This window comes from Pholcus phalangioides, unplaced genomic scaffold (genome assembly GCF_987345545.1).
Source record: "Pholcus phalangioides strain wild (caught in Gottingen) unplaced genomic scaffold, Ppha-v1.0 ptg000010l_1, whole genome shotgun sequence".
Classification (NCBI taxonomy): Eukaryota; Metazoa; Arthropoda; class Arachnida; order Araneae; family Pholcidae; genus Pholcus; species Pholcus phalangioides.
This window is the reverse complement of record NW_028301603.1, coordinates 32169814-32185786: the sequence shown is the minus strand read 5'-3', so window position 1 is coordinate 32185786 and position 15973 is coordinate 32169814. Positions and strand designations below refer to the sequence as shown.

Below are 15973 nucleotides of genomic sequence, written 5' to 3'. Positions count from 1 at the left end.
TAACCAAGGTTCATTCATTATGTTACTCTGAGCCATGATCGGAATTTAAAAAAAAAAACTACACTATATGCAGATAATACATAATACGCAGATAACATATAAATACTTCAAATGCCAACCTAAATACATGAAATGCAAATGACACAGAAATCCATAAAATGCAAATGACACAGAAATACATGAAATGCAAATGACACAGAAATCCATAAAATGCAAATGACACAGAAATCCATAAAATGCAAATGACACAGAAATACATGAAATGCAAATGACACAGAAATACATGAAATGCAAATAACACACAGCACAACGTACATTTTTTTTTTCCACATCCACACTTATTCAATCACATATAAGGTGGACCATACTGGCAAATATAGTTTCCTATGACATATTTCCTCTTTTCGTACAACATCATTAGTAGAGCCTGGATAGAGCATCCGCATCTGTATTTTGGCTTCCGGCTTTGTGACTTATAGATAGTTGAAACTTTGAAAGAGCCAGATCCCATCTCTGCAACTTTGCATTTCTGGGCACCCCTTCGCATAGAAATTTGAGCGGATTGTGGTCCGTGTACAGGTGGGTCATCCTACCAGTGCTCAAATTTTCCCAAAGCCCAAACGACCGCATAAGCCTCTCGTTCTATTGTACTCCATTTACTCTGAGTGGGAGTCAGTTTCTGGCTCACGAAGGTGATCGGTCTGACTTTGCCATCGACACCTCGCTGCGCTAAACAAGCACCAACTCCTGTTTCTGATGCGTCGGTATGGATTTCGAATGGTTTCTCTAAATCGGGCGTGAATAAAGAAACCACACTGCACAATGCTCCTTATAGTTTCTGAAAAGCGGTGTCTGCCTCTTCCGTCCACGGAACATCATTCGGTATTGACTTCTTCGTTAGATCGGTCAATGGTTTAGCCACGGGCGAGTAATCTTTCATATATTCCCGGTAATAGTTAAACAGTCCTAACACTGACCTCAGCATCTTTTTTGTCTTGGGAACCTTCAGCATTTTTATAGTTTCCAACTTCGCCGGATCAGGACCATGTTTCCCTGAACCAATGACGTGTCCCAGGTACTTTACTTCCGATTTTCCAAATGTACATTTCTCCAGATTGGCCGAGAAGTTCAAAGATTTTAATGTGCTCAGCACTGCTTCCAAGTGAGTCATATGCTCTTCCCAACTACCTGAATAAATAACAATATCATCTATGAAACTCTCTGCGTACCCACTATGTATTCTCAAAGCCTGGTTCATCGTCCTTTGGAACTTTGCCGCAGCCCCCGATAAACCAAATGGCATCACCTTCCACTGATACTGGCCTCTTGGTGATACGAAACTTGTCAACTCTCTACAGCCCTTATCCAAAGGAATTTCCCAATATCCTTTTAAAATATCTAGTGTAGTCAAATAACGTGCCGCTCCTGCTTTGTAACTCAATTCTTCGGAACTCTGCATTGGAAATGGGACCACCTTACTAGCTGCGTTAAGTGCCCGATAGTCACAACATAGTCTTACAGTATAGTGGCCATCTTTCTTGGCCACACACACAATAGGGTACACGATCTCAGCTCTAGATGGTTCAATTAGACCCCTATCCAACAACTCCCCAATCTGGCGTTCTACTTGAGGTTTCAGTGCTCCTGGAACTCTGTAGATGTGGGGCTGTTTCCTTGTTATTCCCGGTTTCAGCTGGATTAAGTGAGACCCTACTTTGGCACGTTTTATTTCCCCTTCAAACAAGGTTTGAAACTTCCTGATAATTTGTTTCAGATCCCTGACCTGTTTTTCATCCAAATGGCTTAATTTTTCCACTCCGTTAGATTTTTCTAACAAACCGTCTACTTTCCGATGCTCCACGGGGACATGCCGAATTTCGCCAAAGTCATCGTCTTCCTCATAGATTAAACCCACCGCCCGTATCGGCTGTATGTATTTGCGTAATTTGTTTTGGTGTAAATTCCTTACGCTTCCGTCGGGTAACCTAACAAAATATGAATGGGGACCCCTGATGTCTACGATCTCTCCTGGACCACTCCATTTCGAACAAAGCTTGTTTGTTGAATCTGGGATAAGGACTACCACCTCATCACCCACTTCGAATTTTTCATCCTTAGATCGCAAATTATAATGATGTACATACAGGGTGATCAGCGAATAAGCCCTTATTTCAAAATTAAATATCTCTACAACAAAGATCAATAGAATTATGCGGTAAATGGTACGTTTATTAGCAAAACTGTAAGGATGTTGTACAGAAATTTCGAAAATTTAGTTTTTTTTTTAATTTTTTAAAATTTAAAAAAAACAAAACAAAACTGGAGATTTTGGGGTTCCGAAAATCCTCATTTGTGTGAAGAGAAACCACTTCATTCGCCAAAAGTTACTGCATAGGCTGCGGTATGCGCCAGAGGAATTATCGGCCCCTTCTTCGTGCGAGAAACGATTACTACTGAACGTTACGTTACAATTTTGGAACAATTTGTCAGCACACATGGCGACCCACAATTATTTCTAAACAATAGTCAAATACCAATAATAGAAAATACTTAATTCCTTGGCAGGCATCACATTTGACAAAAAACCCACTTTCAAACCTCATATTGCGCAATTAAGAGCTCGTTGCATGAAGACGATGAGCCTCTTGAAGGTCATCTCGTCTACATCATGGGGAGCAAACCGTAAGTCGTTCCTTCGCTTACATAAAGCTCTAATAAGATCAAAGCTCGACTACGGCTCCATTGTATACGGGTCGGCACTTCGGAGCTATTTGAGTATGCTTGACCCAGTCCACCATCTCACCCTCCGGATTTGCTCTGGAGCTTTCCGGACGCCTCCAATGGAGAGCCTGTTTGTCAAATGCAACGAGCCATCACTGACATTAAGACGCCAGCACAACTATCCTTGAAATATTATATCAAAATGAAGTCTTTACCAGATCATCAACTTCATCGTGTCATTTTCAATCCCTCATTTGATAGACTTTTAGCTGCTCGTCCTTCGTGTGTTCCGTCTTACGGTCTCCGTATGAGGGTACTTGTAAAAAAAATACAAATAGACAGATGTCTCTCTATCATTATCATCATACTCTAGAGCCACCACAGCATATGTCATATATCGGCAGATATTCCTTAGGCACAAGGGTAGGTACAACCGGTACTTCCCCATATATACTGACGGCTCTAAGAGCCCTGGGCATGTCGGTTGTGCCTACATCTGCTGTGAGGAGACAGCTTTCAAACTTCCCGACACATTCTCTATTCATTCGGGAGAACTGTACGCAATCCTTCAGGTTCTACGTCATATAAGACGCAAACGCCACCGACGATGCATCATTTATATCGTCTCTCTCCGCGCATTGCAAGCACTGTGTTATTTTACTTTTCAAATTCATTCATTTATCCATGCTATTGTTTATGAACTGCATCACCTCATCCATCACGGTACCACAGTAAAATTTTACTGGGTACCAGGTCATGTTGGAATACCGGGCATTCAGAAAGCAGACAACGCGGCTCGAACAACTAACATTGACAATAGCCTTTTGGTACCTGCCAGTGACCACTTCTCAGTCCTCCGAGAAGTGATGCATCGCCACTGGCAGGAGCATTGGAAGAATCAAATAGGAATTAAACTTCATGCCATCAAGCCCACACTTGGCCATTGGTGTTCGAGCTGCAGAACTAACCGAAAGGAGGAAGTTCTGCTTGCCCGGTTGCGCATAGGACACAGTCGCATCACGCAATCGTATTTGTTATTACAAGAGAGTCAACCGCAGTGCCCTCACTGTCAAAGTCCATTGACCATTGCTCATGCTTTTACTTGTTCACATCATCGTCATCATTTTACGACCGCTTTTGGTCAAAGTCATCTTTCACTTCGTGACATTTTATCTGACCATTGCGATGCATCTCGCATTTTTTAATTCATTAAAGCCATTGGTTTTTATAACAAATTATAGTTTTTTTCAATTCATGTCATTGTTTTACATTTCATGTTGCTTATAGCCATTTGATATAGCAACCCGACGCATGTGCCATCTTTACCCTTTTTTGGCAGTATATACAATGGTAAATGAGATTCTTCTGTGACGACACGAGCTTCGCGCGGATTCATATTAGAAATTATGACCGGAACTGCATTTGCTCAGCCAAGTCGTCAATCAGCATTTAATCTGACATACAAGTACGTGCAATGAACAAGTAGTAAATGAAAATGATTCTGCGCAGACCATTCAAAAAGCACTGTCCTTTCGCAGCATTTCAGCCGAAACACCCCCCCCCCCCTCATAACTGAGGCAGGACGGGAGGAGGGGGGGGGGTGTAGAGTTCTGAGAGGTCTATGGAGGATCTTATCAGTAGGGGGAAAGCTAGTTCAGGTGCCGACAAACTTGGGAAAGGTTTTTCTTGCTATGCTAGTAAAGATATCAAGAATATTAGATGTTTTTGTAAAATGTGGTTGATGATGTAAGCATCGTTCAAACCCTCTCCTTGTCATCAAAAGTGTGGCGTTTGATGAAGTAGGGCATTCATATTCTGCAGCTGTCATCCGAGTTTCATGATGACTAATCGTAATTCCATGACATTTTTTAGTTCGAATGCATATTTTTATTACCAGTATTTCCTTTACTTCAAGAAATATGCTAGGATTATTGATAGGACATTGATGACTGTATTTTGGACTGACTGTTGTGATTGGGAGTACTCACGGTGGCGACATTTCTCTTGGTTAGGGTTGTGGCAATGTTTTTTTCTCAAACACTAGCACCTTCCTCAACACCAACAGTCTCTTCTTAAAATTCTTCACATGCCTTCATGGCCAGTTTTTATGCTGACAGTCTATTCCTGGGGGCTTGAATCGGCCCCAACTTTAATTCTGGTCAGGTTCTGGTCTTCAAGTTCTAATGTATGAGGTGTGTGTTCTCTATAATGTCGCTGAAATTCGAGAATCATATTTAATCTTTTATTATAGTGCCCCGCCAAAGTGTGCACTCAAACTTTTCAGGCCTATACACACTTGGGGAACAACCCAGAATTCCTTTTTGAACGAGCGAAGGTTTTGACCCTTGATGATTGCATCGTCATGCCATTCATCAAGCTCCTTTCTGAAATCGCATTCAATGATCGCAGCGTCCCGCAAACTCATCTAAATCTATTCAGAAATCGGTCCATAATTTTTTGCCTTTGCACCGTTCTAAGGTAATTAGTAAAAAAAGACGAGGCCATCCCTTTGTTTCACCACTTCGCTTTTTCCGTTCATACCCATCCACCCTTCCCTGAACCGAAGTAGAGATAATTTTACGATTATACTTTCTTCGACTCGAAAAAATGTGGTTGCTCTTTGATTCGAACGCTAATTTTGAAAAAGGCCGTCACTGAACCGAAAGAACATCCACACCTGGATTCGTAGCAAAGGTGAAAACTGTAACACGGCGTCCCGTGACTTAATCTGTGTTTTGCAAGAACACAGAAAAAAATACCTGCAGGCACATATCTCTTCCCCTGTAAAAACATTTTGTATCCTAGCAAGGGACCCTGGAAAAGTAACCAGAGTCAGTTTACTCAGACTGTATTCAAGCAGTATCACAGCACCTTATAAAGCGCCACGACAAACCTCTCCAAATACATTACGAATCCAAACATACCCTCGTCCTCCAACAACAACACCATACCAGAGACATCTCAGCGTGGCGTTGCTGATACCCGGTTAAGAAAATAACCAAAAATCAAACCATCAACCGAACCATTTACCGAAATATTAACCATTAACCGAAAATAACCATCTGTGATTTTCGTTGTGGAATCTCTTTCCTCCTCTTAATGATACGATGATTGCTGTGCTTATATATATATTTAAAGCCCCGACAACAACAATAACTAACTATCGAGAACAACAATGGTTTTTCGTAAGAATTGCATGGTTTTCTTTCTTTCTGTTGAGAAAAAACGACCACAACAACGAAATTCCATCAACAATGGAAGCTTGATTGTTTGGATTTCCTGAAAACGTATCAACCTAAATTTTGATAATGCAAAAAACTTCGTAAGTGCTAATAAAACTCTGAAAAATTGGTATGCCGATATTGTGCAGAGTAATAACAATCTCGTCAACTATTTATCAGCAGTGGGTATTCAGTGGCAGTTTATACCTCCCAGAGCACCCAACTTTGGTGGTTTGTGGGAGGCCGGGGTAAAATCCTTTAAGCACCATTTGAAACGTGTAGTTGGGAATTCGAAACTAACATACGAAGAACTGTTAACTATTGTCAATCAAGTAGAGGGAATTTTAAATTCACGTCCGTTAACACCACTATCTAGTGATATAGATGATTTAGATATTCTTACGCCTGGTCATTTCCTCATTGGTCGCCCAGTCACTGCCATTGTAGAGCCATCACTGACTGATGTTGAGGAAAACAGATTGAACTTATGGCAACGTACATCTAAATTGGTGCAAACAATCTGGAAGCATTGGCAAAACAATTATTTGAGCACTTTACAACAACGAAATAAATGGAAAGGTTCCAAGCCCAACATAAATGTTGGAGATATGGTTGTCATGAAAGAAGAAAACTTCCCAAGTTGTAAATGGATTTTGGGAAGAATCGTGGAGGTTTTCCAGGGTGGTAGGGATAATAAAGTGAGAATTGCAAATGTAAAAACAATGAATGGGATCTTCAAAAGATCAATATGTAAAATCGCGTTGTTGCCGTTAGAAGGATCTCGATAAAAAAAAAAAAATCATTAGGTTTCCGCCTTGAAATTATAATTGTATAATATAGTACATTTGTGTATGTATATAGTGCATTTGTATTTTATATAATTAATTTTTGTTTCACAAATATGATATCTGTACTGCATCGAATTTTTGTTGTATGTGAATTTTGTTTATGTACTCAAGTTTTATATTGTCGTATTTATTGAAATTAATATTTCAGCCGGGCGGCATGTTAGGCCGATACATCAAATTATGTGAGTTGGCGGCTATTTTGTACGCCAATTGTAGCGAGCGTTTTTCTGTGACACGAAATAAGTCGTTAAACAGGAAAGGAAACGAGCAGTAGGCTCTCCCTTTAAAAATAAATTTAGTACTATAGGAATGCGTGTTTAAGTTAAATTGTGTGATTGAATCTCATTAATGCACAGTAGCATCATTTTTAGGTTACATTTTTAACTGAGCTATTCAATAATGTTTTTGTCACGGCGATGTTTTGACGGGCGATGTTTTTGTTGGCGATGATTTGACGCGATACCTCCTAAGTGAGTCCCATATGAATCATGGGTTCTCAATCTTGTTTTTTACGGATTCTTTGTTCCAATAAAATGAAGGCCTCGGACCTCTTCACGGAATAATATTCGTAGTGTTTAATAATGTTCCTCATTTAGTTAAATTCGGTCCCCGATATTACAAACTCCGATTCAACGAATTTTTTCAGGGGCCCCTTTAAGGTATATATTTGCGTTAATCACAACCCATATATAACGATTTTCCTCGACTAAACGAACAAAAATGCGTTTTATCTGATTAGTTAAATCGGGGTTTGGCTGTAACTCTTTTCTGTTCCGAACTCTCAGATCTCGTTTCTTAAAATTTCTCCAAGAGGTCCGTAGTCCACGTCTTCAGAACCCCTGATGAATGATGAACCCTGAATTTCCGAAAAGATACAAATCAGAACTAATGAAAGAAATAATTTCAGAATTGGAAAAAAAAAATTCAGAACTAATGAAAGCAGTGATTTCAGAATTTACAAAAATTCAGAATTAATGGATGAAATAATTTCAGGAATCACAGAAATTCACAACTTGTGACAGAAATAATTCTAGAATTCACAGAAATTCAGAATAATTGCAAAGAATAATTTTAGAACTTTCGGAATTGAGAAAATTGTAAATTAATGAAATAAATAAATTTAGAATTTACAGAAATTCAGAACTCGTGAAAGAAAAAACTCTAGAATTAGTGAAATTTAAAAGTAATGAAAAAAATAATTTCAGAATTCACAAAAATAATGAAAGAAATAAGTTCAGAATTCACAGAAATTCAGAACTAATGAAAGAAACAAATTTAGAATTCATAGAAATATCAGAATTAATGAAGTAAATAAATTAAAGAATTCACAGAAATTTCAGAATGAATGAAGTAAATAAATTAAAGAATTCACAGAAATTTCAGAATGAATGAAGTAAATAAATTAAAGAATTCACAGAAATTTCAGAATGAATGAAGTAAATAAATTAAAGAATTCACAGAAATTTCAGAATGAATGAAGTAAATAAATTAAAGAATTCACAGAAATTCAGAACTAATGAAAGAAACAAATTTAGAATTCATAGAAATTTCAGAATTAATGAAGTAAATAAATTAAAGAATTCACAGAAATTTCAGAATGAATGAAGTAAATAAATTAAAGAATTCACAGAAATTTCGGAATGAATGAAGTAAATAAATTAAAGAATTCACAGAAATTTCAGAATGAATGAAGTAAATAAATTAAAGAATTCACAGAAATTCAGAACTAATGAAAGAAACAAATTTAGAATTCTTAGAAATTTCAGAATTAATGAAATAAATAAATTAAAGAATTCACAAAATTAATGAAATAAATAATTTTGAAATATTCATCAATAACTAGTTGAATCTTCAACTAAATAATGTTCAACCAATAACTAGAATGAATGTTTCCTAGAAGTATGGATGGTGATGGTCATCCTGACAACATCAACGAATTGAGATATCTGTGAAAGTACTTTGTGTTCGTTGGCCGTTGCACAAGAGGTTGGTGTAGAAAATACAATAAAGCATTATGTGGCATTTATATACATGTAAACATGACCAAATAAATGCTTCGGAAAAATTTGTTTGTTTTTGAAATTAATGACACTTAAAAATTCGCAATAAATTTCTGAACTGGGTTCAAATGAAAAAAGAATTCTGAATTATTAATGAGATTCGGTAATTTACACCTAATCATTCCAACAGGAACGTCTTCTTCGCCTCAACTGACAAATCACAAGTGTTATTATATGATTCGATGATCCTGGCTTCAATATTTTTTACCAATTACGAGGATTATATACTATTACATATTGTTCATAATCCTTGCTTATCATGGTATAATCCAAAAAAGGAAATTGAATTGGCTGAGCAGTTGTTTCATCTATACACAAAATGTGCACCATAATTTTGAATGACGAATTTTAGTAACTGTCCACACAAGACCACAAAGTACAAAATTATTTTTTCTCCATCCAGACAGAAGTTTTTTGATGACTGATCAAAACGAGCTTCTGAGCCCTCAAACTTAAGCCAAATAAAGATTAATAAACCCCACACACACACATGGTTCACATACATCCCACACAAATAACCTGAAAAAATTATACAACCTCTGCTTTGGCAGAATCATTAATTTATTTATTTAGATTTTTGGCAATATATCGATGATTCCCTCTTCAATTAAAAACAAAGTTTTTTATTTGACAGGATTTAGTAAAAAAAGACAAAACCTAGAAAGCGGGACTTACCAAAAAGTAAAATGTTAATAAAGTCTTTATAAATCTGAACCCTGTGAAAATCTTGACCATCAATATATACCTAACCACCAAAATTCTATGGCGTTAACTCTATTTAACGGAACTGAAGTTAGAAAAACAATTTTAAAATTGGGTAATAATAAAGCTATAGGTAATGATGGTATTTCGCCTAAGAAATGTTGAAAATTGCTTGTAAATATCATATCCATTTTTTAACATATTTGATAAATACTTCAGTTTTTGAGGGAGAATTCATTGAAAAATTGAAATATTCCATCTACAAATCTGTCAGTATAAAACATTTAAATAATTATCGTCCAATTTCTGTTCTTTCTATTTTTTCCCAGGTAATTGAACGTTTAGTTAAAATAAAGCTTATGCATTTCTGCATTTCTTACAGTCAAATTCTTACTTTGCAGACACACAATTCAGTTTTCTGGAGAACAAAAATACTGAGATGGCTATCTCTTAAAACTTACAAATATATTTATAAAGCAGTCAACGATAACAAACAAGCTCTAGCTGTCTTCTTAGACTTAAGACAAGCATTCGATACAGTTACTCATGAAATTCTCCTTAAGATATTGTTTTGCGCAGGAATCAGAGGTTTTTCTACAACTGGTTTAAAAGTAATTTGTCAAATTGGATGCAGGCCGTAAAAACTGATACTGAACTAAAAGTAATTTTCTATTTATTAAGAATGGCGTCCCTCAAGGATCTGTGTTGGGCTCCATATTATTTTTAGTTTATGTAAATAATATAAAATATCTTGAACTACATGGTAATGTCAAAAGCTATGCTGATGACACAGCCCTCATAATTACTGAGAAAATAATCTTTCAACATTGAAAAAATCACACTGAACATGATCTAGCCATATTAAATAGTTGGATAAGAAATAATAAATTATCGTTGAATTTGATCAAAACTAAATATATATAAAATTTCAACTCTATTCTATAAAAAACAATACTGATAATATCATAATTCATTGCCATAATAAGGAATGTTTACAAGTGAACTGTTCCTGTCACATAATCCACGAAACTGAAGAAATAAAATATCTTGGTGTAACCATGCATAAAAATTTGAAATGGAAGACCCATGCCCTGACGATCTGCAATAGATTGAATTACATAAATATTCAAATTTTTGGTTTAAAAGATATCGTTTCCATTGATTTTCTTCTAACAATGCATTATGCCTGGGTACTTTAGCTAATTCAGCTGTGCCATCTGTGTCTGGGGAGGAGACTATTTTATTATTTATATAATATTGCTTGGCCGAGGAAATATACAAGGGAATGCGGTGAAGTTTGACAGAAGAGACGATTGATGTTACAAAGGAAATCAGAAACTGCTGTACAATCAATAACGTTTGAAGGGAGGTTGTTCCAGTCGGTTATTGTTCGAGGAAAGAAACCAAATTTGAAACAATCTGTGGATGCAAAGATGGGTTCCAATCTTTGTGAATGTTTAATTCTTTTTGAAAAGTGTCAATATGAAAATGGCTGTGAAGCATTTTAAAAAGGAAAGTTAGATGAGAGAGATATATCTAAGGGTGAAAAGCGGTTGAGTATTGAGTTGACGCTTGAGTTTAGTGACGGAGGCAGAGGATGACCAACAGTCAAGAATGAAACGGGCAGATTTATTTTGAATAGATTCTAATTTGTCTATATTGCAGAGAGTATAGGGGTCCCAGATTTCACAGGCATATAAAAGTACAGGAAGGATCTAGGTCTGGAAGCAGAGATGCCTGAGGTGACGAGACGAGTTTTTGAGGTTCCGATGAAGAAAAAAAAGTTTTTGGAATGGTGGTCGGCTGAAGTTGGTTTTCCTTGGTTTCGAAATTGGAGGTGTGAATGCCAGCCGATATCCCCGATAAAAAGTCTCGCTACATACCTACAAGAATACCATTATTCAACCATAGTTAGAAAAATTGATGGCATATGGAGGCACTACACACAACAAGCATTAACAGAAACAAACTTCACGTCAGGTTCATTACACATACACACAAATTCCAACATGTACCAATTCATTAGAACTTCCATAGAGGAATATGGAGGAGGGGCATATGTGGTTCAATGGTAGTAGTAATAGCACTAAACAAAATATATTCGAACGAAAACAAAATACTGAGCAATAACTTTATGGATCTGAAACTGATAACATTATCCATTCGAAGCTCATAAAATTGGATTTTCACCCTGAATATGAAATTGCTTGGTTACAATAAATATCATAAGGAAATAATATTCTGGATTATTGAGATTGGCTAGGAATGGTTAAAATCACATTCAATGCATTTGCAATTACAGAAGCCTATTTCACGCGCTAATTCATTGACTTACAACATTGGTTGCATGTGCCAAGGCTTTCTTTTCTTTCATTAAGCATTCATACTTGATGCAGGCAGAATTTAGTTCGTTTTGCAATGAAGTGATACAGGCAATAGAGTCCAAGGATTTTTTAAAGAAGGCTTGAGACGATCTCAGCGACTGAGGAACCAGCACACCAAACCAGTTTAAAGGATCATTTTTCGAAGCTTGTTTCTTTGGCTCCTTCAGGTCTTCTTCGTTTGATAAACCAAGCTGATCCATTTTAGAGCTGACCTCGTCGTCTGCAGATTTTTTCGGTACCCGTTGCCGAACAGTTTTCGTCTTATCTGTAACTACATCATCCGATGATGATGATTTGCTGTCCACGATTTTAAATGTGTGAAACTTTATATTTTCCATGTCACTGGCCGATTCTTCCCTCACAACTTTCTTCAGAGGCGTGATACTGGTATCATTGATTTTGTAGATGCTGACGCTATGGCATCCATTAATGTACTTCGATTTCGCAAGATTAACGAAGCCATTTTCCACGAGAGAATGGAGCGATGATGACCTCTCTTTTAAGATCTCATCCATGAGCTCTAGAATCCTCACAGATAAATCATCTAACCTTGCACACACCAAATGATAGTCTTCTTCAGTCATTTCAGTGTCCTATAGAATAATATATTGATCAATAAATGGTGAAAAAGAATGACGCTGAAAGAGTGAAAAAGATTGTGCACATAACATCAAAGCGTGGGAACACGCTCAGTAAATTTATTTGTACACTATAACCTCTCTTTTGCGGACATCGGTGGGACAAAAATATTTGTCCGTAAAAGAGGGGTGGCCGTAAATCAGGATTTTTGAAATAAATACTGTCATTATACAAGGGGAAATTATTATCTTTCCGCAAAAGAGGGGTGACAGCAAGGGCAGCTTTAGCTCACCTGCCATCTGGTTGCAACACTTCATATGCCCCCTAAAGATGATGCTGGTGGGAGGCTGAAAGGGTTTTAGCCTAAGGGTCTATGGACAAACCTTATTTTTTTAACCAGCCAAAGCTGCACACCACTGTTTAACCAACAAAAATGACCATACGTTCCACTTTTAAAGAAACTATCCTGCCCCCCCCCCCCAATTCCACTGTCCTTAATTACGCCCGATTTTACATTTAGATTAATTCCAATTAATTAATTTACAATAACAGATGGCTCTTATTGATGAGCCATCATATTCTTCTTCCTTTAAGGATTGAATTAATCAATTTATTTATATTTTTTAATACAGTTGAACCTAATACCAAAATACCTATTCGAAGGTACCCAGAACAAAAACTAGGAAAGTGTAGGGGGGTTTCTGGTACTCTGGGGTCTGGACAAGTGAGAACCAAAATTCTTTCTTTGATTTTATTTAACCGCTTCCGAAAAAATAACTGTTTGGATAAACCAAAATACACACTTGTCCCGTTTGCACCCTTGCTATGTTTCATAGAATCTATTCTTGTTTTTGGTATTACAACCTCAAACCCAGTTTGTTTCCTCAAGTTTTCTCAATATTTTCGTTGCTCCAAAAAGAGTGACAGCGCGAGTTTCACATGAATTTCTATTGTTCCAAAATTTTAATGGTCAAGCTTGTGTATGTATGCAGAAGTTTAGTCTGCCACCCCTTACAACCTGCAGCCAGGCCACCCCTGGGTGACAGCATCTGAGATGTTCGCTATGAGGGTAAAGAGGAGCGTTAGTCACTAATAAAATAATTGTCTGTTTATTAACACTTAAATTAACACATAATTATAACATTAATCTTATCCACAAATATAGTAGCTTATTAACATAGTTGACAGTGAAAGCTTAATAATATTTAGATACAATTTGTACAGAAACAGTTCTTCGCCATTGCGATACACGTTTGGACTACTGCGTAACAGTTCCCTCTTTTTTATCGTCTACCTCACTTTTTCTTTTTTCTACTCGGCCACATTTTTTTTCACATGCCGCATCTTCCGCACATGGGTGGAGGTACGCCCCCCCCCCCAGCGTCAAAAGTGGAGTCGACTGATCTAATGTATATACGAATTGACATCATCATCGTGCCCCCAAACTTTATCTATCTCCGCCTAGGCTCCCACATCAATCAGCGGGCCGCCGCAAGGGGTTCTAGTGTATATTGATAAAAGACAAGCCCACAACGAACAGTTTTGAAATAAACGTTTACTCTGCCACCCAGATTTTAGTGTCCATTTTTGTGCTCCCCTCCCTCATCCAAGAGTGAAGAAAGGAAAAGAAAAAAAACGTGAGTGATCAATAACGACCTACAGAGCAAGAGACCAGGTCAGTGTGTGACCGAAAAAAAGTGATCTAGAGGGTGCGTAAGCATGTGAGTGACCAAAATAATGATCTAGAATGAGACGAACCACGTCAATGAGTGACAAAACGACTGATCAAAAAGTGTGTGAGCATGTGAGTGACCCACAGGCGGATATAGACATGAAAGTATGGGGTGGGGCACGATGTCAATTCATATATATGCATATACATTAGATCAGTCAGCTCTACCTTTGATGCTGGGGGAAGGCAATGCTCCAATGCCCTTCCCCCCCCCCCCCGTATCTCCACCCAGGAGGTGACTAAGAGACCCCTCTTAACGGACATCCCTCAGATGCGATCACGCCTCTTTTAAGGCCAAATAATAATTTCCCTTGTACAATAAAAGTATGCATTTCAACTGAATTATCAAAGATTCATCTCATACACACCCGTTTTTTTTTATTATATTCCAGCTTTGTAAACAAATAATAACGGTATGCTGCCATGTACAAAGTTATAAACTTCTACATGAGGATGAAAATCATTAGGTAAAAGTACTGATAGATGTCAGCGTGCAAACAGCCGAATCACGATCAACGTGAAACAATGAATGTCTCCGCTAATAAAGCCGGGTTTTCCTAGAAGCAGGTTTCCTGTGCCGCGCAACGTGATTCGCCCAGCGCGACACGCCTTCTACTCACCAGTAAGAAAAGCGGCATGACTGTTTTCCTACAGAGCGCAATACGCCTCACGACAGCGCTTTACGTCGAGCGTGATTGGCCGACTGCTTCTGGACAATATCTTCTAGAGCACTTTCTGCTCTAGACGGTATTGTTCTGGAGGAGTCAAATGCGACGTGCGCCGCGGTTTTGCCGTTGTTCTCTTCACTCTCGTGTGTGTTCTTTCCCTTCCTTTCAAACCGGAGCATGCAGACGACAGAGTAGCTGATGCCAAGGCCATATACCATAATATAGCCGCCCTGATCTGATGCGCCCCGCTAGGAAAACACAAACGCGTAGCGGGATTATGTAACACATTGCTGCCGACGTGAGATTATGCTGTTTGGTTCACGCGGCGCAAAACATTTTTTCCTAGGAATTGTTTTGTTGCGCAGCGTGAACCGAATTAGACTATTTCGCGCCGACAGAAACGAGTTACATAATCACGCTACGCGTTTGTGTTTTCCTAGCAAGGCGCGTCAGATCAGGGCGGCTATATAAAGTATATGGCTTTGGCATCAGCTACTCTGTCGTCTGCATGCTCCGGTTTGAAGGGAAGAGAAAGAAGACATACAAGAGTGAAGAGAATATCGGCAAAACCGCGGCGCACTACGCATTTGACTCCTCCAGAAGGAGTCAGCCAATAACGCCCAACGTAAAGCGCTGCCGTGAGCCGTATTGCGCTCTGTAAGAAAACAGTCATGCTGCTTTTCTTACTAGTGAGTGGACGGCGTGTCGCGCTGGGCGAATCACGTTGCGTGCGGCTCAGGAAACCTGCTCCTAGGAAAACCCGGCTTTAGCCTGAATCGCAATCACGCTGACTATGAATTATCCAGTACAAGCGTAGAGCTCGATGTAATATAAGCTCAATGAGTACAAGATTTATGTGTCCACATTTTTTGTTGTTGTTTTTGAAAAAAAACTTTATCATAATTGCATGAGTCATCTCAAATTTAAAAAATAGATGGCAGCACAAACAATATAAATGACCAGACCAGACTCAGAATTTAACGATGGCGACTGGCCCTTAAGGCGGGCCATTAATTATAAATGACTGAGAAAGGAGGGTGTAAAGCGACTGGATAGGG

At 38.1% G+C, this 15973-nt stretch overlaps 1 protein-coding gene across 2 annotated transcripts; it reads right to left on the bottom strand.

The window, feature by feature from the left end:
- Positions 1-10208: 10208 nt before the first annotated feature.
- On the bottom strand, positions 10209-14687 carry LOC149081292 (vacuolar ATPase assembly protein VMA22). 2 transcript variants are annotated; one of them, XM_089238132.1, is made up of 2 exons: positions 14616-14687; positions 10209-12529 (listed from the first exon to the last, which is right to left on the bottom strand). In XM_089238132.1, the coding sequence occupies exons 1-2, from the start codon at positions 14670-14672 to the stop codon at positions 11876-11878; spliced, it is 711 nt and encodes a 236-aa protein (XP_089094258.1). In that variant the 5' UTR covers positions 14673-14687; the 3' UTR covers positions 10209-11875. The 2 variants fall into 2 exon arrangements, with proteins under 2 accessions (XP_089094258.1, XP_089094259.1); XM_089238133.1 differs by lacking the exon at positions 14616-14687 and adding an exon at positions 13738-14583.
- Positions 14688-15973: the final 1286 nt, after the last annotated feature.